Source organism: Motacilla alba, chromosome 25, assembly GCF_015832195.1.
Source record: "Motacilla alba alba isolate MOTALB_02 chromosome 25, Motacilla_alba_V1.0_pri, whole genome shotgun sequence".
Lineage (NCBI taxonomy): Eukaryota > Metazoa > Chordata > Aves > Passeriformes > Motacillidae > Motacilla > Motacilla alba.
In genome coordinates this window covers 2,009,993-2,033,550 of record NC_052040.1, presented here as the reverse complement: position 1 = coordinate 2,033,550, position 23,558 = coordinate 2,009,993, and the positions used below count along the sequence as shown (strand labels likewise).

Here is a 23,558-nt window from a genome sequence, read left to right as displayed (position 1 = left end):
GGGGACAGAAAGAGGCAGAGATGAGACGAAGGTTGGGAAAAGGGAAAATCTCTCATTGGAAAATTTCTGCTGCCCAGAATCCGCTGGGCTGAGGCACCTGGGGCTGGACACACCCAAAGGGGGTTCAGCTCCCGCCCCCCCAGGGAATTCAGGATAACATTCCCCCCCAGGACAAACAGTGGAGTTCCCAAAGAGGGGGGAAAGGGCCCAGCCTGTCCCCTGTCCTTGTCCCCCCTGCCCCACGGAACTCTGTCAGCCACTCCTCATCCTCCTTCCCCACAGATCTGGCTGCTCCAGCTGGATTCCTTCTCCCAGCATCTGGAAAATTTGAGGGGGGGGATACAGCCAAGGGCTCAGGGAAATGGGAATTTTCCTCCTCCCTGAAGAACTGAAGGGTTCCAGGATGTGATGGGATGCTGGGAACAGAGTCCCTGGATAATGGGACAGGGTGGATCACAGGATGTCTTCAAATGGCATGTTCCCACTTATCCATAGAGAAATTTGGAATAAAATTAAAAAAAAAAAAAACAAAAAAAAAAAAACCAAACAACTAAAACAAAACCTTCAAGTCTTAATTTTCCAGAGGGAAAAGGAGAGGGAAAAAGAAAGCTTCCTGCTCCACTCACAAGAGGAATCTCTCTGGGTTGGTGACACAAAGGTTTCAAAGCTTCCTACGTGGATTTTAGTCAGGAATGACAGCTCTGGAATCAGCTCTTGGAAAAGTGAGGGGGGGTCTCCCCATTCTTGCCCTCAACCAGCAGAGAGAACACTCACAACCAGCCCGGGGGTCCCAGAGCCCCCCGGAACATGCAGGGAAAAGGGGGGAACACCCAGATTCCATTCAAAACAAAACCAGGCTTCCAGGAACTCCTGGGATTCTTCCCCAGCTGCTGTTGTGCCAAATTTCCTTCCAAGTCCAACTCTGCAATTCATTTTCCTGTTGGAATTGAAGCAAGAGGGAATCAAATGGTTCTTCCAGCCCCTGAGGAGAGCAGGGTTGGCCATAAGTTGTTTTTTTTTTTTTTTTTTTTTCCATGGAAAAAGCCAGAAGAGTCCAAGTCAATGTTTAAAAATTAAAAATTTATATATATAGATATATATATATATATAAAAAATTTCATTCTGTTCCCTACTTTTCCAGCTCTCCTCTTACTCTTTGTCATTTGGCAACAGGATCATCCCATGGCAGGAATTCTTCTTTAAGGAGATGGTGAGTGAGCAAATGTAGTGACAACACCCAGTTCCTCAGCAATTCCCTGATGAAATCCAGGGATTCTCCTACATCCAGCTCCAAAACGAGGACAAGGAACTCACCTGCATGTGATAAAATTCCATGGACAGCATGGAGCAGGTTTTATCCCAAAAAAAAACCTGTTGAAACATCGATTTGTGGCAGCACAGAAACCATCAGCTGGAAAATGGATTCATTCAGAAGAAAGCTACATGGGGTAATATTTTTATGGCTTGTTAATTATCCCAGGGTAACGAGGGGGTCGTGGGTCACACTGATTTCATTGCACAGTTCACAGGAGAGAGAAGATTCCAGACAAACGCAGGAATCTCCACGTGGAGCACCCTGGACTGGAGACGCTGTAACAACCCTCCAAAACCAGCCAGAATTCCTCCAAAAAGGAGGAAAAAACTGGCTTGGGACACGGATTCTTACTCAAGCATCCTCCAGGATTGTGTTGACAGGGATAACACTTGGAAGAGTTCCTTCCAGTATTTAAAAATTACCATAGTTTGTGGTTTATAGAAAAAGTCACGGCAGAGAATGAAATAAAAACAGTCAAAAGCCACCTTAAAAGTTTGGAAGGGCCGTCTGTGATCCAGACAGGAATCCCTCCCAAAGAAATCCACTTGGGAGCAGCTCTGGGGCCTTTGGCCTCGTGGCACTCAAGTCCTGAAGCTTCCAGAACAATCCCACGTGGAGGAGGTGTCCAAACCACCTCGTCCTCCACGGCCATCCCTCCTCGGAGCTCAGCTTCCAGAAGGTGGGAAGTGTTGAGACAGTTCCTTGAGAAAAAGACTCGGCTGTTTTCCTTGACGTGTGGATATTGGAGAGAGCTTTATGTTGTTTCCTCCTAAGGCTTGTTTTATTCAGAAAAAGAAGGGAATATGTTCAACTCTGGGAATTCTTCGTTGTTGTAGTTGGGCCCTTGCTCCCCCAACATGGTCAGCATGTCCTGTGGGGATACAAGGAGAGGGTTAGGATCCAGACTGGAGTACCAAGGTGTGCCAGGGAGGTCCAGATTGGAAATTAGGGGGAACAGCTGGACTCCACCTCAGAGGCTTCTCCAACCTCAACAATTCCATGGTTCCCTGACCACGTGGGCAATTCAATCATGGGTTTGCTGGAATGGGTACTGTGGACCAAACTGGTCCCTTTGCAAAGGAACACAGGGTTTGTGTCCAAGGGAAATTTAAGGAGAGCAGCAAATTTAAGCTATAATCACCAGCTGCTGGGAAAGCTGGGATGAGATGATTATGAATGCTCAGGAATTATTTTAATTTCATTGGACTGCAGCTCTTCTAAAAAATTAATTAGAATTAGAAGGGTTAATTTAACTGGAATTTCACACTGATCCTGCAACAGACCAAGACACAAAGCCAGTCCTGCCCTGTCCACTTCCAGCTCCATCAGGTTATCCAGGAGTTTGGGACCTCCCCAGCTGATTTAAACCAGAGGGACAAGCTCTGGGTGCTTCAAGACCAGTGGATCCCACCGGATTGGGAGGTTAAAAAGCCCCATCTTACTGGGAAGACCTCAGGCTGGCTGGGCTGGGGCTGCTGCACGTGCTGCTCCCCAGATCCTGGGCCGTGGTGCTGTCCTTGCCACTGTGGCCACATTCCCACGGCGTCGGCGGCGCGGGGCTGGAACGGGGCCGGGGTCTGCGCCGCCTCTGTGGCTGCTGGACAGAAACACAGGCAGTGAATCATCCCTCCTTGGGGAATGGGGCTCCTCCAGTGCTCTGATGGGACTGGGAAGGGCAGTGCTCTGTGTGGTGCTGCTGGTGACAGGGCAGGGTGGCCCTCCAGGAATTCCTGCCACAGGAATTCAGGTGATCACCACGGGATAGAACAGACTCCCAGAGGGGTTTGTTTCCTCCCAGACAGCCTTAAAATGGTTCAAAACTAATCTGCTGGGATGACCCAAATTATCCCAAGCTGGAAGGGATTCACATGGACCACCGAGTCCAGCTCTTTGGTTGGAGGATAACTGAAGGTGATCAGCGTCAGCCGAAGCACAGCTCCAACTCTGCTCCCCACATTTAGGCACTCCCAAAATCCACCAACCAACCATGGAGAGCACATCCCACCACAGCTGGATGCTGCCAGCTTTCCTCCCAGGGGTGTTCTGCCACTCACTGAAGCCTGTGCCACGGCTGGCCAGGGCAGGGTACGGCGCCGTGGTGGGAGAAGCCGTCGATCCCGGCGCTGTCATGGAGCTGAAGGAGGACGGCGTGCCCTGGAATGTCCCCATGCCGAAGGAAGGAGGTCGGGTCTTCACTGTCTGGGATGCCACTTGCTGTAAGAGAGGAAAAACACGGGAGAGGAAGAGGAGGCATGGCTCCACCCCGACCCTCAGCTCAGCGAGGAGTTGCCCCGAAGGAGGAAGCAGACGGACACGCAGCGCCAGAGAGTGGAAGCAGGATGGCTCCCCACGGAGAGCAGGGGCTGGAAGCAGTGGGGACCTGGAGCCTGCACCTGAGGGTTTTTGGGCTGTGCTACCTGGGGTGTGAACACCGGCCGTGTCCCTGGAGCCCAGGTGGTCCCGCTGACCTGAGCTGGGCTGGAGTGCCGGGAAATCTGGGATAAGATCCGGCCGGAGGGCGAGGGCTGCTGCTGCTGGATGATGTTCACTGGAGGAACCATGCTGCTGCTCCTGGAACACAACAGAGGTGTCTGAGGCCATGGACAGCACTTCCAGGAGGAAGAGGCACCAAACCCTTCTGCTCAAGTCATTGGTGGAGGGAAACGAGCCCAACAATTGAAGGGTAAGTGCCCAGCTGGGAAGGGTGGAGTGGTCATCCCTGGAGTGCCCCAAGAATGTGTGGATGTGGCACCTGGGGACAGGGGGTTAGTGGTAAACAAGGGGTTAACAGCCCGACTTGATCCTAGAGGGCCTTGCCAACCTAAATGATTCCATGGTTCTATACTGGGAAACAACTGAGAGGAGCTGCAGGGGCTGTGGGCACCCAGATCCTGGCACAGCAGAGGGAGCAGAGGGAACGGGCAGGAGCTGGGCAGGTGGAGCTGGGCAGGAGCTGGGCAGGTGGAGCTGGGCAGGTGGAGCTGGGCAGGTGGAGCTGGGCAGGAGCTGGGCAGGTGGAGCTGGGCAGGTGGAGCTGGGCAGGTGGAGCTGGGCAGGTGAAGCTGGGCAGGTGGAGCTGGGCAGGTGGAGCTGGGCAGGTGGAGCTGGGCAGGTGAAGCTGGGCAGGTGAAGCTGGGCAGGTGGAGCTGGGCAGGTGGAGCTGGGCAGGAGAAGCTGGGCAGGTGGAGCTGGGCAGGTGGAGCTGGGCAGGTGGAGCTGGGCAGGTGAAGCTGGGCAGGTGGAGCTGGGCAGGTGGAGCTGGGCAGGTGGAGCTGGGCAGGTGGAGCTGGGCAGGAGAAGCTGGGCAGGTGAAGCTGGGCAGGTGGAGCTGGGCAGGAGAAGCTGGGCAGGTGGAGCTGGGCAGGTGGAGCTGGGCAGGTGGAGCTGGGCAGGTGAAGCTGGGCAGGTGGAGCTGGGCAGGTGGAGCTGGGCAGGTGGAGCCTCACCTGAAGTTCTCAGCGGGCCGTGCAGCAGTGAAGGTGTTTCCCTGGGCGAAGAGGGGCGGGTTGGCTGGCATGGTGCTGGCAGGGATGGCTTTGCTCTCATCTGTGGAGAGAGCACGAGTCATTTTTGGGCTGGGACATCTCAGGAACAGGGACAGAAGCAGCTGGAAGAGATGTGTCTGTGTGGAGGAAGACTCCTCTGTTCCTTCTCCAGACACAGACTCTAGATGAGTTTGTTAAATCCTGTTTAATCTGATTTCTTTTCCATTTTCTACTGAACTCACGTGGAGGTTCTCTGGGCTCAGAGCATCCACTGCAGACTGAGAGCAGGGAGAACTGCTCCACAGGGACAAGAAGGAAAAATCCGACCAGGGCAAGCAGGAGGAGCTGAGCTGTGCTGCTGACCCACCTGTGCTGATGCCAGGGAAGATCTCCCCGAAGCGTGGGTCCCGCTCCTGGCTGAACAGGCCCTCAGCCTTCTCCAGGGGCTTGCTGTGCTCGGGGCCAGCAGCACTCACGGGCTGGACGGGCACCTGGGGAGGGACACGGAGCTGCTCACACCTCGGCACAGAGGAGAAGAGCACAGGGAGCAGCTGAGGGCCCGGCCACTCCAGGGATTCTGAGGTGCCTTTTTGGGATAGCAGGGCCATTCAGGATGCACTGTCACATCCCTGGAAGGGTCCAAGGCCAGGCTGGACAGGGCTTGGAGCAAAGTGCTCTGGTGGAAGGTGTCCCTGCCCGTGGCAGGAGGTTGGAAGTGGATGGGCTTTAAGGTTCTTTCCAACCTAAATTATTCCATGTTTTTATGATTCCACATGATAAATACTGGAATTGAGCACCACCCAAGGCAGAAACACCTTCCCCTCAAACCTCACCTCAACCTGGTGCCACCACCTTTAAACCCCCAGCAAAAGGGTGACTTAAACAGTGCAGGACAATGAACCAGTGCCCAAACCCCTCTGGGCTCACCTGTGAGTGCTCATACCCGGCCAAGCTCTCCCTTCCTGGGCCCACTTCCAGCTCTGCCTGGGGTGGCTGCTGCTGCCTAAAATAGAAAGTGTCAGGGGAACACAGGCAGCTCAAGATAATTCCCAAGGGAACAGCTTTGGGTGGTTACACCAGGGACTGGTCAGCCTGGAGTTCCCGGCTGCAGAGAGGGGAATTTGGGAATGAAGGGTGTGTGAGGGGAAGGAGGAAATGGGAAAAGGAGCTGAGCTCCTCCTGACCTTGAGGGCAGTGGGGCTGTGCCCATGTCCAGGGGAAGGCTGACGCTCTGGCCCAGCTGAGGCCTTGGCATGGAGTTTGCCAGGGCAGGTCGAGACTCCTGGCTCGAGTTCCTTTGAAGCAAACAGAAAAAAGAGATTTAAAAAGTCCCAAATGGTAGCAAAACCGGGTCCTGTACGTAGCAGGGTGTGCTGTGGGACAAGATGCAAAACCCCATTTGAGTGAAGGGGTTTTTGAGTGAGTTTCCATCTGGTTTCCTTGAAAGGTGGGGTCATGGAATAGGATGCTCCAGGCGTGGGGGTTGTGCCTCCCTCCTCCATACTCAGACCCTGCACACCTCAAACACAAGCACACAGCCACTGCTGCTCTGCTCTGAACTTCCACAGGGATTTTTGGGTTCTGGATGTGGCAATGGCTGTGTGTGGAACGAAGAAGTTCAAAGAGAGAGCTCCGACACGGGGCAGGAAATCAGGCTTGCAGCAGATTTCAGCTCTGCAGGGAAGCTGCTTTGCCTCATGGCAAAAAAAAAATCCCGGATTTCCCTTTCCCAGGCCATCCAGCCTTCTGTTTGTCTGCTGGAGCTGCCCCTGCCAAGCCTGCAGCTCTAGATCACACACAGGCACAACTTCTTGGTCCTTGCAAGGGGTGTGGAGCTCCCTCATGGAAAGAGAGAGCAGCTCTGACCATTCCCAAAGATGGGACCCCCTGGGCTGTGGCAGGAATCCCAGAGCATTCTAAAGCAGATTTCACTGACTTCAGGCATTGCTGGAGCTGAATTTTGGCAGCTTGCTAAGCCACACAAGACAATTCCTGCACTTTGTAGTCCTCCAGTGCCTGGCACAGCCCAGCAGAGAATGAGAGCTGGAGGGATTTAGGAACTTCTCCAGGGTTGTGGAAATTGATGGGAAGCTGGGGAGAGGCTGAGGCTGCCCAGCTCTGGGTTATTGTGGACTGAGAGAGCTCCTGCAGGCACTCACTTGACGTTGGTGTTGGTGCAGATGATGTACTCGATCTCATCTGAGTAGGGGTTCTGGAAGGTGAACGAGCTGGTTCTCATCCACAGCCATTCCCGGTTCTTGGATCGGAAGCGGAACATGACTGACAGGACCTGGCCTTTTAACTTCACCACCTATAAAAAAATGGAATCACATCAGTAGCACCTGATCAAAGGTGAGGAAGAGCAACCTGAGCACGAGCTCCCCCCCCAGACCCCTGTGATGGCCCTTTGCCTCAAACCTGGAGCACCACATCTCAGTCTTCCCAAACTAAATGGCACTATTCCCTTGGGACAGCTTGATTCCTAAAGGATCCAGGAGGGGAATCTAAAATGCTCTTTTTTGGCTTCACTTCTCTTATCTCTTTGCACCGGTGAGATGTATGGAAAAGCCTCCAAGAAATGAAACACATGCTGTCGCTTCCCATTCCAACGGTTTGGAGCAATGGATATGAGCAGCTGGTTTTTGGAGTCATGAAACCACAGGGGCAGCCTTACCTGCCCTGCCACCAGTCCAAGGCCCTCAGAAATAACAGTAACGACAACAGGGCAAGAAAACCACCTCCTCTGCAGGTTCTGCAGCACTGGGCTGGGCCCTAGAGATGAACCAGGGTTTCAGCCAAGTCAAGCAGGCACTTGGGAGCCACATCCCTGGCCCTAAAAGCCAACTGGACCAGCAGCCAGAGCTGGAGTTAAGACTGGATTCAGGAGTTAAGACATCAGATGCTTCTGTTTCATTTTGCATTTAATGATATGACTAAATCTGCAACTGTTTGCACAGGAGAATTATCTGAGCTTTGTTTTTCTTCTTGGTTTTCCAGTCAATTTTGTTGCCTTGCAAGCATCAAGACATTCCAATCTTGGAATGAGCTCCAATCTGAATTCCACCCTGCATGCAAAGGGCAGCTGGGATGCTTTTACCTGTTGAAAACTGTCCCGTAAAAGCTGCTGGTCTTCTGGATGGCAGAAATCCACAATGTCTTTCCCCAAAAGTTCCTATTTTGCAAGGAATTGTGAGAGATTGAGTCAGTTCATCTGGCAGGCAGATGAATTAATTAATTCCATAATTAATCCATCTTTGGACAGGTAGTTCCTGCTCCTTCCCCCCAAATCCCTGTTACACAACCCAAGCACAAGAGCTGGTGTGCTGTTTTTTAAAAGAAAAGCACAACAGCTGTTGATTAATGTTTGATCTTTGATTCAATTTGAGGCAAAAAGGGTTTCAATTGACATTTGACATAATCCAGAGACACCCAGCCTTCCCATGATCAAAGGACACGGAAAAACACATGGAAAAGCAACCAGTGGAGAAAAACCACATGCCTGGGTTAAGCCCTGGTTTATCAGCTCTGTTGGACGAGCAGAGCCAGGATGCAGAAGGAAGAGTAAATTTGAAGAGCACTTTTTTCTTCAAAAGCTCCTAAAGGTGCTCACCTGGGGCTGGTAACCCACGGTGGCCACGCAGCGGTGGTCGATGAAGGTGAAAATCCCTTCGGTGTTGTGTCGGGAGATGAACTCCGTGGGCTGGCAGACATTGTTCATGTCTGTGCAGTTGGGGGAGCTGGTCACCTGTCAGGAACACAGGGGACAGTCACCAACCCTCGCCGGCCCTGAGCTGCCAGCCCTGCACTGGGATTTGTGGCCATCAGGGGATGTTTTCAGACAGTTTAAATCTGGGGGCTGCCAGGACAAGGCAGGGCTGGAAAAGGGGAACAGGGCGCTCACCTGCAGCCTGCCAATGGCCACCAGGCAGAACTTGCTGCCCTGGCCAGCGTCGGGGTCATCGTCAGGCAGGGAAACACCTGGGAGGGGAGGGCCAACAATTCCAGCAAGGTTAGTACAGGAAAAAATTCAGGAATGGACTTCAAGACATCTCTCTGCCCTGGTCTGTAACTCAATACTCTTCCCCATGAAGGGATTTTGTAAATTAAGGTGTCCTCCCCTCCCTTTTTTCACCAGAAGGAATGAAAATCTCTGAATTTCAGCAAAAGCTGCACATCAGACAGTTCAATGTTATTTTCATCCCCTACAGACAGAGATCTCTGCTGCTTCACCTGCGAAAATTAAGTCAATCTTAAAATGAAAGTCATAGATATGTCTGCAAAGCACTTCCTGGCACATTCAGCTCCTGGAATGGCCACGTTAGACCATGTGCTCCTAAACCCAGCCCACCTGAACACAAGGTGCATCGCTACCTGCTGGGGGCCAGGCTTTGATGTAGCCTGTGCAGTGCACCACGACGTAGTGAGGTTCTCCATCCTTGGCTGCACCTAAACCATTCCTTGGGAGAGAGAAAGAGGTTGTGCTGCAGTGGGGGAAGGTGAGGCAAGGTGTTTAGCTGTGTTATTTATGTGCTGTATGTGTATATATATATATTTATGCATCGTTTACCTGCAGCGATTCCTCATGAAGCTGAGACGATTGACAGCCACTGGATCCACAGAGCTGTTGCCACACCTGCACCAGGGTTAGAAAGGATTTGATCTTTCTTGATCGACATGGAAATAATCTGGACATCTTGAATAAGAAGAATTTCCATCACACAAACCCCTCATTCTGCAGAACTCAAGGGAGGTGACACTTGGGGCTGAAACAAATTGTTACTTTAAACTGGATCTTCTACAACAAACACCTCAAGAACTGGACTGCAGGGGAAGCACAGCCATGTTCTGGCATGTCTACATCAAAAAGAGCCCCCAAAAAGCTGAAATAAAAGCATGGAAGGGCCAGGTTCAGGGAGCAAGTTTGGCTTTAGGCTCAGAGATTCTCCCAGGAACTCCTTCCTACCTCATCCGGCAGATGAAAGATCTCCGGGAGCCCATGCACATCCTCATGGACTGCTGCCCTTCCTTCTTCACGGTCCCCGTCTTCAAATCGAGGATACGACCTAAAAAAGGAAAGAAAAAGGAGATGCTGCTGCGCTGGGAGTCCTTCCACCAAGCCAGGTGTGGCACCAGGTAACGAACTGGGAACTGGCAGGACACGAGTGTCACTGGTGGTACCTTTAGATGCATTCTCGGGGGGGGCTGCAGCATCCTTGGTAGAAAGGCACCAGGGCTTGGTTCCCTCTACAAAGGGAAGGGTTTAATCCAAGTCCTTTGCAGGCTGTCCCACCTGCCAGCCCCTCACGTGCCAGCCCCGGTTGCTGTACCTGTGAGGGCGTTCTCAGACGTGGAGAGCTGCTCCCTCAGCTTGCCCACGTCGTCGGGGTGCACCTGCTCGTACAAGGTGCTGCCGAACCACTCGGACTGCGGCTGGTTGAGCACCGGCGTCACCGAGTCCGACACGTAGACCACGCGCCCCGTCTCGCAGGACACGATGAACAGGAAGCCATCAGCTGCCTCCAGGATCAGGTGTTTGAGTTCCTGCAGGCACACAGACACCTCTCAACTCCACGGCCAAAACACAGCCCTGGGTTTGGGCTTTTTCCCCCCAGCCATCGTTTAAATTTCCCCTCTGATTGCTGCAAAGCAGCCTCAGGCCAAGATCAGAAGGCTTCAGGGACACCTCGCTGTGACCTTCCAGGATCTTAAAGGGGCTAATAAAAAGAGGGAGTTTTCATATGGGCAGAGACCTGGCTGGTGAGAAAGGAGAGGTTGACACCTCTCAACTCCACAGCCAAAACACAACCCATGTTTGGACTTTTCCCCCATCCACTGTTTAATTTTCCCCTCTGATTGCTGCAATTCCCACAAAGCAGCATCAGAAGCCAAGATCAGAAGGCTTCAGGGACACCTCACTGTGACCTTCCAGGATCTTAAGAAGGTTTAATAAAAAGAAGAAGAGGCACTTTTATATGGGCAGAGACCTGGTCGGTGAGAAAGGAGGGTTTGTAGGTGCCATCTGTGGAGGTGTTGCCAGTACCACGCAGGGACTTCATGTGGGACACGGCCATGCGCAGGATGGTCAGCTTGTCGGGCTTGCGGGCCAGGGCACTGCACGTGGGCACCATGTCCGACAGCTCCGTGATGTAGGCTGTCATCTTGTTCCTCCTCCTGCGCTCGATCTCGCTGTGGTTCTCCCTGCCAGAGGTCGAGGAGGAGAGAAGGAGGAAGGTGAGGCTGCCGGGGTGGGAGGCTCAGCTGCGTCCCCACGTCAGCGCTCGCACGGGTGTGACACACAGAGATGCATCGGGGCCATCAGGATTAGGAGTCAAGCCTCGCATGCTGGGCGTGCACAGGGAATGTGGAGACAGGGGCGAGGAGGAGAGGCTACACCTGGACCTTCCTGAAGTCACAGCAGCTCCCTGGAACCTGGGCACAGCGAGGACCTGGGCTGACCTTCCCCTTCCACCACACAAGGCTGCAGGAAGCCAAAGGAGTTGCTCCCAAAGCGGGGTCACCTCGCTGCAGGTGACCTCAACGCTGTCCATCTGAGGGTGGATGAGACCACCTGCACCATCAGACCCACCAGGTCTGCAGCTAAAACTTGGGCACTTGCTCTTCTGGGCAGCCTGGGCTAGTGGGAGGTGTGCAGCTGGATGAGCTGCAAGGCTCCTTCCAGCCCCAGCCACCCCAGCATTCCGAGGGACCTGAATCAGCTGGGTCTCACCTCGCAGTGCTTTGGGAAGCCATTTCTCAGTGACACCAAGAGCCCTGTCACCATCACAGCAGGGAAAGCTTCCAAGCAGGTTACATCTCACTGCTGCACAGATCACCAAGGCCAACCAACCTGGGCAGACCAGGACCAGGCAACGCCTGGGTGGTGGCCCTGACCCCACTGCTGCCACCTGAAGAGGCTCTTGGCACCCCTTTGGCTCACAGGGCACAGTTGCCATCAGTCCCACAGACCAGAAGTGGGTTCTTTTATCCAGGATACATCATTTAACTGGGATCCTAAGGTGGGTTTTCCAAAACAGAGCTTAAAAGCCAGGTTTCCTGTTCAGAAGGATGGATCATGTGCAAGGAAGCACATGGTGGGAAGTGAAATGAGATGGAAGTGTTGGAAGGAGCAAGGATAGGCAGGTGAATAAACAGGATAAATACAAAAATGGAGCACTTATCACTCGAGGTGTGTGCAGACATTCAGTGACCTCACCTTGGAGTCAGGCAGCTCCTCTAAACTCACAAGCTCAGATGTGAAAAACAAAGATCCTTCAACTACAGAAGCTACTGGGGAACCACCAGACATTTACATTCCACTCGCCCACTGTCACTCTGCCACGAGGGAAGGATGGGAGAACTGGGATTGTCCATCCTGAGGGACACCTCAGCGCCTTCCTGATCTCCTCAAACATTTCACTCCCAGAACTGGGATTGTCCATCCTGAGGGACACCTCAGCGCCTTCCTGATCTCCTCAAACACTTCAGTCCCAGAACTGGGATTGTCCATCCTGGGGGACACCTCAGCGCCTGCCTGATCTCCTCAAACACTTCAGTCCCAGAACTGGGATTGTCCATCCTGGGGGGCCCCTCAGCGCCTTCCTGATCTCCTCAAACATTTCATTTTTGTAGTCAGCAGAGGCACTCTGGGGTCAGGTTTTGGTTTAAAGGCAAGCCCAAAACTGGCTCAAGTCTGCAAGGTGGAAAATGAAGGCACAGGTGTTAAGGCTGCTGCAGGTGTGCACAGGTGACAAGTCACCTGCACATGGGGACAGGTGTCCTCAGGGCCCACTCCTGGATTCCCGGTGACTGTTCTGGTGGTTTCAGGCACAGTTTCTCATTAATTACTAACAGAAACTCAGGGAAAAATTAAATCCTGTTTCCAGGGACACCGCCTTTCCTGGAAGGAAAACACCTGAGCTAACACGCCTTTCCCTGCCTGTCCTGAGAGTCCAGCAGCATTCCCAGGACACAAAACCTTCCCAGATGGACACCTTGGCACCTCGACCCAGGACAAGAGGAACTGTATTTAGCACAGGTTAGCAAAGCTACAGGTGAAAGCAGGAGCTCATCCCCGTGGCCTTTGGTAAATAAATAAATCCTTTCATGTATTCCCTAAAAAGGTTCTTCCAAGGATTCTTTCCTCAATGCCTTTCCCCTCCTAATCCCAATTCCACAGCCACTTCCAGGAGTTTGTTAAATCCTCTGCAGCAGATGAGGGAAGGAGGGGGAAAATAAAAAAGAAAAAAAAAAAAAGAAAGAGAAGGGATGCCTAGAGAAACATTAAGGAAAGGAAAAACTCTGCTTGTCCATGCTTGAAATCTCCATTCTCCTACCTGGCAAGTCTCTCCTTATCCGCTGAACTCTGCTCATCATCAGACCTAAAAATAAAATCAGCCAGCTAAGCTAAGAATGGAAAAAAAGTTGAAAGAAATGGAAAAAAAAAAAAATGGAAAGATGGACTAGGAAACCCAGCCTAGGGACAGGTCTGTTTTGCAGAGCAATTCCATAAAATAAAACAGCCATTAGTTTGCAACATTGCACATTAATTGGTGCCTGATGTGTTGGAGTTTCAAAACATTTTCTGAGGCTGTGACCTAGTTCTGATTCGCTTATTTCTAATATTAGAAGTACTCTGATATTTCTGACATATTTTGGATTTGCTTGACTTCAGAAGGACTCAAAAAGCTGGAGAATCCCAGCTTGGAATTCCCTGTAGCCCTTCGGCAGGTAACAGCAGGACTGCCCCAAATCCTAGGGGCAGTTTTGGGCCCCTCCTGGGAAGTGGGACTGGAACGTGTCCAGAGAAGGGAATGGAGCTTCAAAAAGCTGTAAAAATACCATGGGCTCAGTCCCAACACTCAGAGATACTGTCAGACACCAAAAACTGAACAAAGCATTCCCTACCATCTCCAGAAAAGCCCCAATTTGTAGAGCTTCTGTGTAATTCCCTACAAAACACACAAATCCCAGTGTGTGCCAGGAAACCCTGTGCAAGGAAAACTTGTACTAAGCAGGAAACTTGAAATCTCTGCAAGTTTCTTGAGCAGGAGAAAAGAATGAGAGTCCAAGGCCAGAGCTGAAAGGAATGGTGAAAAAGAGGAATGTCACTGTCACACTCAATGAACTGGTCCAAAAAACATCAAGGAATATGTGTGGATCCCTTCCAAGAGAGATGATTGTGAGAAGGGAGCTGCAGGATCCCTCTCATATTAAGGTTTTTTGGCAAAAAAAAAGCTTTTAAATCATCCAATTCTTACCTGGCGAATCTCTCTTTATCGTTTGGCATCGGGTCATCATCACATCTAGGAGAAGGGGGAGAGGTTAAAGTGTTTACACTTAAAACACCGAGAAAACAGGGTTTAATACTCCCACAAAAAATGTTTGGGGTTAAAAAGGCCAGCTTGGCTGTGGGTGGGCAGGGCAGGATAATCCACTGTCACCCCAAACACTGCGGGTGAACTGTTGGTGTCACCCCCATGGGTTTTCCACGGCACATTTGATCCCATACCAAGAAATAGATTAAACTGCGCTTGGGAGATAAAGGCAGCCCAAATCAGGACCTCCATGCAAGGGTTTCTCTTGGTAAATCCTACATTCATCATCCTGAAACCATTGCACATCCTTAAAGCACAGGAATGCAGGGAATTCCAGTATCACCGGAACTGGAATTATTTGGGGGTTTTATTGGAGTTAATTCCAGTATCACTGGAGTTATTCAATCCTAAACCACACAGTGAGGCTACAAAGAAATGACACAAGATATTCCAACTCTTCTGTGCTCCATATGGATCACGAGGAGATCCTCAGAGCCTTGCCAACTCCTCAGGAATAAGGATGTCTCTGGAGCTGAAGCATCCTCACAGCAGATGAGGATTAATTAATGTCTGAGGCAGTAACAAAAGCCACAGAGATGGAGGAATAGTGCTGACTGGGAGAAAAGGAAGAGTTTGAGGAACTGGAGCAATTCCCACTGCTTCCAGAGAGGAAAAGCCACAAAAGCAGAGAGGATCTTGCTCCAGAGAAAACACAGACACAGCTAGACCACAGGACAGAAACTTCTGGATGCCGTGTTCTCCCTCACCTGAGGAATTTACTGTTCCCTTCTCCATCATCATCAAAATCGAGCCTGAAAAACAGAAAAAAGGGTAACTGCTAACCAAGTGGTTTCTCCTTTAAATTACTTTTCTGTCTGTCTCCATGGATGATTCCTGAAAGGAAAAATTAAGTAATCCCAATGCAATTTAGTGATCCTAATGTGAAACAAGCAAAGTTGAAAAAGGGGCCTCTTTTAGGTGTACATCAGGAGCAGAGCAAGGAAAAACAGTTCCAAAGGAAGAAATCCCACTTGGAGCATCCACAGAATCCCAACCTTCTGTTCCAGCAGCCTGGATCTCCAAGGAGAATCAGGGACCATCAACAGCCTACAGATGGAGCATTCCCAGTTTAAAGGCCTGGATTGGGTGCATTTAAAATTAAAACAAAAAAAAAAAAAAAAAAAAAGTGGAGGGTAAAATCTTCCCAGAGTTAAAGTTCAGTTTGTGCAGTGTTTGCTCACACAGAGCCAAAACCCCACTTCTGACCAGCTCATGTGGAAGGACAGAAGAGTTTTCACCCTTCCTTTTGGGATGGAGAACTGTGGATGCAGCAGAGCAGGCAGCACGGGAGGAGCTGCGGGGGAGTGGGAGCAAAGGGGGCTGGAGGAAGGAGTTTGAGTGACTGGGAGGGGCATGGAGACAGATTTCAGTTTGCTCAAAAATTACGAGGCAATTCCTCGTGCCAGAAATCTGGGAACAAGCACTCAACTCCCTTTGAATTTGCAATTTAGCAAACAAAAAGCCTCCCACAAGCACATTGTGGCTTCCCCCCTACCCCTCCCAGGGACAGCGCAGCTGCAAAGGTTGGAGTAAGGCCCCAAAACCCAGATTCTCTGCTCCCCTGGGTCTTGCAGCACCTCCTGTCTTGCTGTCAATCCTTGGTGTGTGAGGTGCAAAGCTTTTAGTCCCCTCTGAATGTCACTTAACCCCCTCTTTGAGCAGCTGGCACAAAGTCACAACCACAAAGGGAAAGGACTGGACAGAGCCCACCTGAAAGAAGCGGGAAACTTCTCAGAAGCAGCCGCAGCTCTTTCTGGAGAACCAAACTTCCTCAAAAAGGCCCTTTTCCCACAGCCCTCCCTGCAGAGCACAGCCCCGCTCATCCCTCACTCACCCAGGCCGTCTCTTGCTGGGTCTCTGAGCAGCAGCTCCTCCAGCCTGGGCTCCTGAGCCGGAGTTCCCGGAGCCAACGGCTGCGCCCAGCGAGGAAACATCAGATGCCATCTCTAAACAGGAGTGGAAAAAAATCAGAGAAATCAACCGGTTTTACTTGCAAGCCCCCTCTGGTTCAGTGGAACACTCCCCAGCGAGCAGCAGCCGTGTGTCAGCATCTGCTGGGGCTGGATCTGGGGTGTTTGTGTCCTCTCATCAGTGCACCGAGGGGCCGCTCCCGGCCAGGAGCACACGGCCTGCCCAACCCCGAGATGTGCTCTGCTTTTTGGGAGAGAGGAGGAGCCTGCTGGGAGCAGGGAAGGGGCTGAGGCCGCACCGGGAAGGAGGGAGGAGGAGCAGAGCTGCCAGTTTCCCTGATGACACTTCAAACCCATCACTGTTCAGTTGATCACTTCAGTCCTCCACCAGTACTGAGTAAAACACTTCAAACCCATCACTGTTCAGTTGATCACTGAACATTGATTCCCTGTCTATTTCCTGTATTTCCATTTTCCTGTCTATGTCCTGTATTTCCATTTTCCTATTCCCTGTATTTCCATTTCCCTGTATTTCCCTGTCTATTTCCTGTATTTCTCTGTCTATTTCCTGTATTTCCCTGTCTATTTCCTGTCTATTTCCTGTATTTCCCTGTCTATTTCCTGTCTTTCCCTGTATTTCCCTGTCTATTTCCTGTCTTTCCCTGTATTTCCCTGTCTATTTCCCTGTATTTCCCTGTCTATTTCCTGTCTTTCCCTGTCTTTCCCTGTATTTCCCTGTCTATTTCCCTGTCTATTTCCTGTATTTCCCTGTATTTCCCTGTCTATTTCCTGTATTTCCCTGTATTTCCCTGTCTATTTCCTGTATTTCCCTGTATTTCCCTGTCTATTTCCTGTCTTTCCCTGTATTTCCCTGTCTATTTCCTGTATTTCCCTGTCTATTTCCTGTATTTCCCTGTATTTCCCTGTCTATTTCCTGTATTTCCCTGTCTATTTCCTGTATTTCCCTGTATTTCTCTGTCTATTTCCTGTATTTCCCTGTCTTTCCCTGTCTATTTCCTGTATTTCCCTGTCTATTTCCTGTATTTCCCTGTATTTCCCTGTCTATTTCCTGTCTTTCCCTGTATTTCCCTGTCTATTTCCTGTCTATTTTCTGTATTTCCCTGTCTATTTTCTGTATTTCCCTGTCTATTTCCTGTCTATTTCCTGTATTTCCCTGTCTATTTCCTGTATTTCCCTGTCTTTCCCTGTATTTCCCTGTCTATTTCCTGTATTTCCCTGTCTATTTCCTGTCTTTCCCTGTATTTCCCTGTATTTCCCTGTCTATTTCCTGTATTTCCCTGTCTATTTCCTGTATTTCCCTGTCTATTTCCTGTATTTCCCTGTCTATTTCCTGTATTTCCCTGTCTATTTCCTGTATTTCCCTGTCTATTTCCTGTCTATTTCCTGTATTTCCCTGTATTTCCCTGTCTATTTCCTGTCTTTCCCTGTATTTCCCTGTCTATTTCCTGTATTTCCCTGTATTTCCCTGTCTATTTCCTGTATTTCCCTGTCTTTCCCTGTATTTCCCTGTCTATTTCCTGTCTATTTCCTGTATTTCCCTGTCTATTTCCTGTCTTTCCCTGTCTATTTCCTGTCTTTCCCTGTCTTTCCCTGTCTTTCCTGTCTTTCCCTGCATTTTCCCCAACGCTGGTTGCTCAGGAGCACGGCTAACACGGTCCGCAGCTGTTCAGAGCTTGCTCAGTGTGGCTCATGCTGAATCTCCATCCCAGCACCACCACCAGAGCCCAACCAAAGCTCCTCTACACTCAGTCTGTTCCACATCAGAAACTGAGTTTTTAAATCCCTCAGAAACCATTTTTTCCTGTTTTGCTGAAAGAAGTCAGCTCTGTGCTGACTCATTAAATTTAAAACAAATTTTTTTTTGTTTTAATTTTAATTTGAACGGCTGTGGGTTTGTGAATGTGCTGTGAAACTGCCCCAAAACAGCTGCTCCAGCCCAAAAACCTCCCCCACAACCTTTGCAAACTGAGCTTGATGCAGCTCCCAAACCACTTCTGCTTTATCAAAGCACGGGGACCCCAAAGCCACCCAGACACCCCCAAAAACCCCAGTGCTGGGCTTCCCAAACCACCCTCAGCAGCACTGAGAGCAGCTTGGGCAGCAAACAGCCACAACGGGGGGCACTGAGTGAAGAACTGAGGTCAGGTTTAACGAATTAGGGGAAAAATGGGCTTTAAGCTGGGGTTCCCAAGTTCTTCTCCACTGCCCCAAGCCAGATCTCAGTCCAACAACAGTTTCATTTCACTCCCAGAGCTGCAGGTTGGTTTATTTACAGCTGGAAGTGGAGCTGTACAATCACCTCCGTGGTGTGCCTGCACCTCGCAGCAAGCACGCTGCCAAATTTCTGGTATTTCTGCCAAAATTCAACTTATTTTACCCCAAAAACATTCCCGGCCTCTCTGCCTGCCTGGTTTGTGCTCCTCCGAGCAGCTGGTGTTGCTGAGGAAGCTTTTTCCTTGCAGATCCATAGGATTTCCCAGGGGTGACTACAGTATGGAATAAGCATCCAGCTCGAGGTTTGGCAGCTGAAGGAGCCAAAAACAACAATCCCAAGCAACAGCAGGAGTGAGCACAGCCCATCCAGCAGCAGCCACAGGACACCAGGATCCTCTGCAATTCCCAACTACATCTGGAGAACAAAAATCCAGAGGTGGAAACCCTTCCCCGTCTCCTTTCTGCTCGGTTTGGGATCACTCAGACGCAGCTGTGAAGTCCCAGGGTGACATCCAAGGATTTTGTTTAACAAAATGAAGTTTCATGTGGGAATAAAGCACAATCAGGAGGGTTCCTCCTTTTCCCCAGCCCTATCTGAACGTGGTGGGAGCAGAAATGAAGTTTCTGGAGCACAGGGGAGAATCCCTTTCCTGAGGGGAAGGAATTTCCGCTCTGGGCAGGGGAAGGAAGTGACACTGAGCCGTTCTCTGGGCCCAGCTCCACGCTGGGATGAGGGGGACAGACACAGGAATTGCTTTCCAGGCCTTTGAGATCTCCCAGGAGCTCGACATGCATCCCACGAGGAACATTTCCCTCGCGTGGCTCAGGTGGAAGCCCAGGACAGACCCTGAGGCTGGGCACCAGCACCTGGCACTGCTCTGCAGGAGCAGAGGGAGGGAAACACTCCAGCAGTAAAGATGGAGATTATTAGGAGAATAAATCCTGAGGAATTCTCACAAATAACGAGAAGGGAAGAGCTCTGCCTTTTCCACCCTGGGGGATTTCAGAAGACGAAGATTCCTCCCCAGTTTCTGTCTTCTCCCCACTCCAAACACGAGCGGCACGACCCTGAGGTGAGCTCCTGGAGCACACGGAGGAGTTTCCCCTCCCCGGAACCCCAACAAGTCCCAGGTGGGTTTCCAAAATCCTGCCCGGGTTTGTGTCCCAGCCCTCCCCAGAACCAATCCCTGCTTCCCTAAACCATGAGCTGGAAATAATTAAGGCCAGAAGAGAGCAAATGTAAATCCCAACCCCCAGCACTGCTGCAGGCTCCCAGCCCTCCTGGGAAAGGCTCTGCTGCAAGCACTGCCATCCCAACAGGGAAAAAAGGCTCCAAAAGAGAATGACTGCAAATGTTCCCAGCTGGGATTTCCGAGAGGGGCTGCTGCAGCTTTTCTGTGCATTTTCATTGTACAAAACTGGTGCTTTTTTGCTGCAGAAGCTTCAGCGGGGGGTTAATCGCCAGGCTCACGTTTGGACATCAAATCTCATAAGATTTGCTTGAAATTCACCCATTTGTGAGCGCCCCAAAATGTCTGGAGCAGATAAAGCAGCCTTAAAAGTACCCTGCCTTTGCACTCACAGCTAAAAGGCTTTGATATTTCTGCTTTTATGGTTTTTTATTTACCAAACGTCTCAGTTTTTGTGCCTGGGGTACATTAAATTGATTTTTTTTGAAGTAAGCAGGAGGTTTTTAGCTTGAGTTTCCCCATGCAATGCCAGCTCAGCACTTTCATTCCCATGGGAACTTTCTCCAAGAAGAAATATAGAAATTCAGAAAAGAATGTTTCTCCCATTGCTAAGGGGCTGAAATGAAGACATTCTGGGTATTTTGGGGCATTATCCAGCATTCACTGGAGCCCTGAAATCTGATTTTTAACACTTTAATGAAAAGAAGACCCACATTATTTGTGAGAATTCTTCAGAATTTAATCTCCATGTTTACTGCTTGTGTATTCCCCTCCCTCTGTGTAAAAGTTGGTCACTCTGCCCATGATTATAAATATTAAACACAGATGTTGAAAATTCTTTCCCTTTTCTTTCAGAATTTAAGATTTTTTTTATGCAAAAAACCACAGCAGCCTGAAGGCTCCACTTCCACAAATGCTTGGATACCCACGAGTGTCTTCCTTCCTCCTAAGCTGGATGAGCCCCAAGTGTGTTTTTCCACACTTAAAAGCCACAAAACCTTCCTGAAACGTTCAAATAAAACCCCAAAATCCTCCAGCAGAGTTACTGAACAGTCCTGGATAAACCTGAGTGGGTCTCAAGCCACAAGAGGAGCCACAAAGGACAAGCTAAGACTAAAAAAAAAACCAAAAAACCACAAACAAGCTCAGATTCTGATCTCAGCCACCACGTTGGAAATCCATCAGGACTTCGCAGACGCTGGGTTAACGTGGATACAAGCTCAGTTCAGAGCAGTTTCGCCAGAAAATTGATAAAATCAGGTATTTTTCTGGCAACAATCAGGGATCAGCAGCTCCCAGCTTCCTGTGCACGGGGAGTGGAGGGCTCTGGGGAGCAGCCTGAGGAACCGAAGCTGAGGGAACATTGTGCTCCAGGCCCTCCCCTCCTCTCCTTCGCAGAGCTGCGAGAAACATTCGTACAAAACCTTCACACCGGGCCAGCAGTTTGTGCTGGGAGTTTAGAGAAAGCTCAGTGAAACACGGCTGAGAAAGGGGCAGAAGGCGAGAAGGGAAACAAACGCAAAGGAGCGATGATGGAAACGCAGCGCAGGGACCCCACATCCACCTCGAGGGTCCCAAGTTCCACCGGCTCTCCAGGGACCCCCAGCACCCCAAACCCAGGAAACACAGCCCTGCCACCTCCAGGGTACCCCCATCCCACTGTGCCACCTCCCCCTCAGCCCTTCAGGGGCCTCCTCACGCCCCTGTCAGCCCCTCCAGGGACCCCCAGCCCCAAGAACCCCAAATCCAGGTAACTCAGCCCTGCCTCCTCCACAGTGCCCTCATCCCACTGTGCCATTTCCCCCTCCGCAGAGCCCCTTCAGGGCTCCTCACACCCCTGTCAGCCCCTCCGGCCCTCTCAGAGCCCCTCATGGCGACCTCCGCCCCTGAGGGTCGCCCTCAGCTTTGCAGGGCCCGTTAGAGCCTTTGGGTCCTCTCAGGCCTCCCTCACACCGCGGAGAGCCCCCCTCTGCTGCCCCTCAGCCCCCCCATATCCTCCCTGAGGCTCTCAGCGCGCTCCCCCAGGCGCGTTTGTGCCGCCGCAGCCCGGCTCACCCGCGCTGGCGGCGGTGGCGGCCATGGCGGGGGTCCCGGGCCGCCCCCTCCTCGCTCCGCTCCGCCGATCCAAGATGGCGGCGCAGGAAAACCTCCGCCGGCCCCACAGCCCCGCCGGCGCGGGGGCGGGGCCAGAGCAACGCCGGCCTTCTATTGGTTCAAACGGGGGGCGGGGGGAGGGACAGGGGAAAACGCAGCACTGCTATTGGTCCAGAGGAGGGTTGGGGGCGGGGACAAACGGAGGGCACGGCTGGAGGCGGGACGAATGCGGTAGTGCCCCGCCCCCAACGGGAAAGAGGCGTGGCTTTAAATGGGGCGTGGCTATAGTATGTGGTGTTGATGACGTCACGAACCATTGGGATTAAAATTAAAATGAAAATAAAAATTAAAATTAAAATTAAATCTAAGATTAGGGTTGAGGCTGCGGTGAGGTTGGGGCTCTAAACCCCAGGGAATGAAGATGAGGATCCAGACTGGACATGTGATTTGGGTGGGAACTGGGATTGGAACGGGGTTTTTTTTGGTCAAATTGGGGTTTGGGGCCACCAACAGGACCCCACACCTCATCATTCCCTGAAAAATCTCTGGAACACCCCTACAGCCCAGCTCTTGGGGTGTCAAAGTTTCACTGTCTTCCCAAAGTAATTGATTTTTCTCTCAGAGGGGGAAAATAGAGAAACTTGAAGGAGATTTTGGGCATATTTTGCCTGTTCTGGGGTTTTCATGAGGCTGTCTTGTAAAATCCAAATGGGCAGCTCAGTTCAATGCATTTTCTTAGAGTTTTTCCCAGTCTACTCCAATATAATCAAGAAGCTACCTTGAAATCCTCTCACAGGCAAGACCTTTAGATTTTGGGGATAAATCCTCTTAAATGCTTCCCAAAGCCCCCCAAGTCACCAGGAAGACCCGCGAAGGGACCCAGAGCCTTCTCCTGATGGGAGAAGGGGGTGTGGGGTGGCAATTTGATCCTCTGGGCTGTGTCTGAAAAGTGATGCCAGCACATTCCTGCAGAATTCATGAAGGCCTGGAGCCAGCAGGGCCGGGACTGAGACCCAGAGCCGGCCACAGGGAGGTAAGGAAGGAGCACAGGGGACTCAAGGCCACATTTCCCCCCTTTTTTGGGGTGTTTTTGACCCCTCAGCCCCATGAATCCACCCCTGTTCTGGCCCCTCAGGGGTGTCACTGGGAGTTGAGTGCTGGGAGAAACGTGCTGGCGGATCCCTGGAGACAGGAGGGGACACCTGAGGGTCCCTGGAGCCAAGGGACAGCCACCTGAGGGTCCCTGGAGCTGGGAAAGAGACACCTGAGGGTCCCTGGAGCCAAGGAAGAGACACCTGAGGGTCCCTGGAGCTGTGACAGAGACACCTGAGGGTCCCTGGAGCTGTGACAGAGACATCTGAGGGTCTCTGCATGGAGACCCCCACGGTGCTGCCCGCCATGGACGTGGACAAAGCCGTGGCCACGGCCTTCGTGGTGCTGCTGGGGCTCTTCCTCCTCGCCATGACCGTGCGCTGCGCCCGGCTCGTGGTGGATCCCTACAGCGCCATTCCCACCTCCACCTGGGAGGAGGAACCCATCAACTGACCCCAAAACCCCCCCGGGACCCCCAAAACCTGCACGGTGCTCCAAGGAGCCCCAGCAGAACCACCCAGGCTCCCATTACCTCAGAGCTGCTGGTAGCCCCAGCACCCCCTATCCTCTAGGACCCCCATTTCCCCCACTGCTCCCCATTTCCCCCATTTCCCCCATTGTGCCCCATTTCCCCCATTGCTCCCCATTTCCTCCATTTATTCTCCATTTCCCCCAATTTCAATTCCCCCCATTGCTCCCCATTTCCCCCACTGATTCCCCATCTCCCTCATTGCTCCCCATCTCCCCCACATCCCCCATTGCTCCCAATTTCCCCATTAATTCCCCATTTCCCCCATTGTTCCCCATTTCCCCCACTACTCCCCATTTCCCCCATTGCTCCCAATTCCCCCCATTTCCCCCAT

General features: G+C 51.5%; 2 protein-coding genes across 10 annotated transcripts; one reads left to right on the top strand and one right to left on the bottom strand.

Annotated features, from left to right (window-relative positions):
- Positions 1 to 551: 551 nt before the first annotated feature.
- Positions 552 to 21,686, bottom strand: ARNT (aryl hydrocarbon receptor nuclear translocator). 9 transcript variants are annotated; one of them, XM_038162030.1, is made up of 23 exons: positions 21,565 to 21,686; positions 16,009 to 16,120; positions 14,882 to 14,926; positions 14,058 to 14,102; positions 13,134 to 13,178; positions 10,785 to 10,998; positions 10,128 to 10,341; positions 9,979 to 10,044; positions 9,764 to 9,863; positions 9,368 to 9,433; positions 9,172 to 9,257; positions 8,702 to 8,778; positions 8,411 to 8,545; positions 7,898 to 7,972; positions 6,960 to 7,111; positions 5,985 to 6,095; positions 5,728 to 5,803; positions 5,168 to 5,291; positions 4,762 to 4,861; positions 3,733 to 3,886; positions 3,370 to 3,529; positions 2,758 to 2,912; positions 552 to 2,186 (listed from the first exon to the last, which is right to left on the bottom strand). In XM_038162030.1, exons 1-23 carry the CDS (start codon positions 21,587 to 21,589, stop codon positions 2,097 to 2,099), a joined length of 2,427 nt encoding a protein of 808 aa, XP_038017958.1. In that variant the 5' UTR covers positions 21,590 to 21,686; the 3' UTR covers positions 552 to 2,096. The 9 variants fall into 9 exon arrangements, with proteins under 9 accessions (XP_038017958.1, XP_038017960.1, XP_038017959.1 ...); XM_038162032.1 differs by having other exon boundaries at positions 2,767 to 2,912; XM_038162031.1 differs by having other exon boundaries at positions 2,758 to 2,909.
- A 1,178-nt stretch (positions 21,687 to 22,864) lies between these two features.
- Positions 22,865 to 23,148, top strand: CTXND2 (cortexin domain containing 2). Its single transcript, XM_038162185.1, has one exon. It carries the CDS (start codon positions 22,975 to 22,977, stop codon positions 23,146 to 23,148), a length of 174 nt encoding a protein of 57 aa, XP_038018113.1. The 5' UTR covers positions 22,865 to 22,974.
- Positions 23,149 to 23,558: the final 410 nt, after the last annotated feature.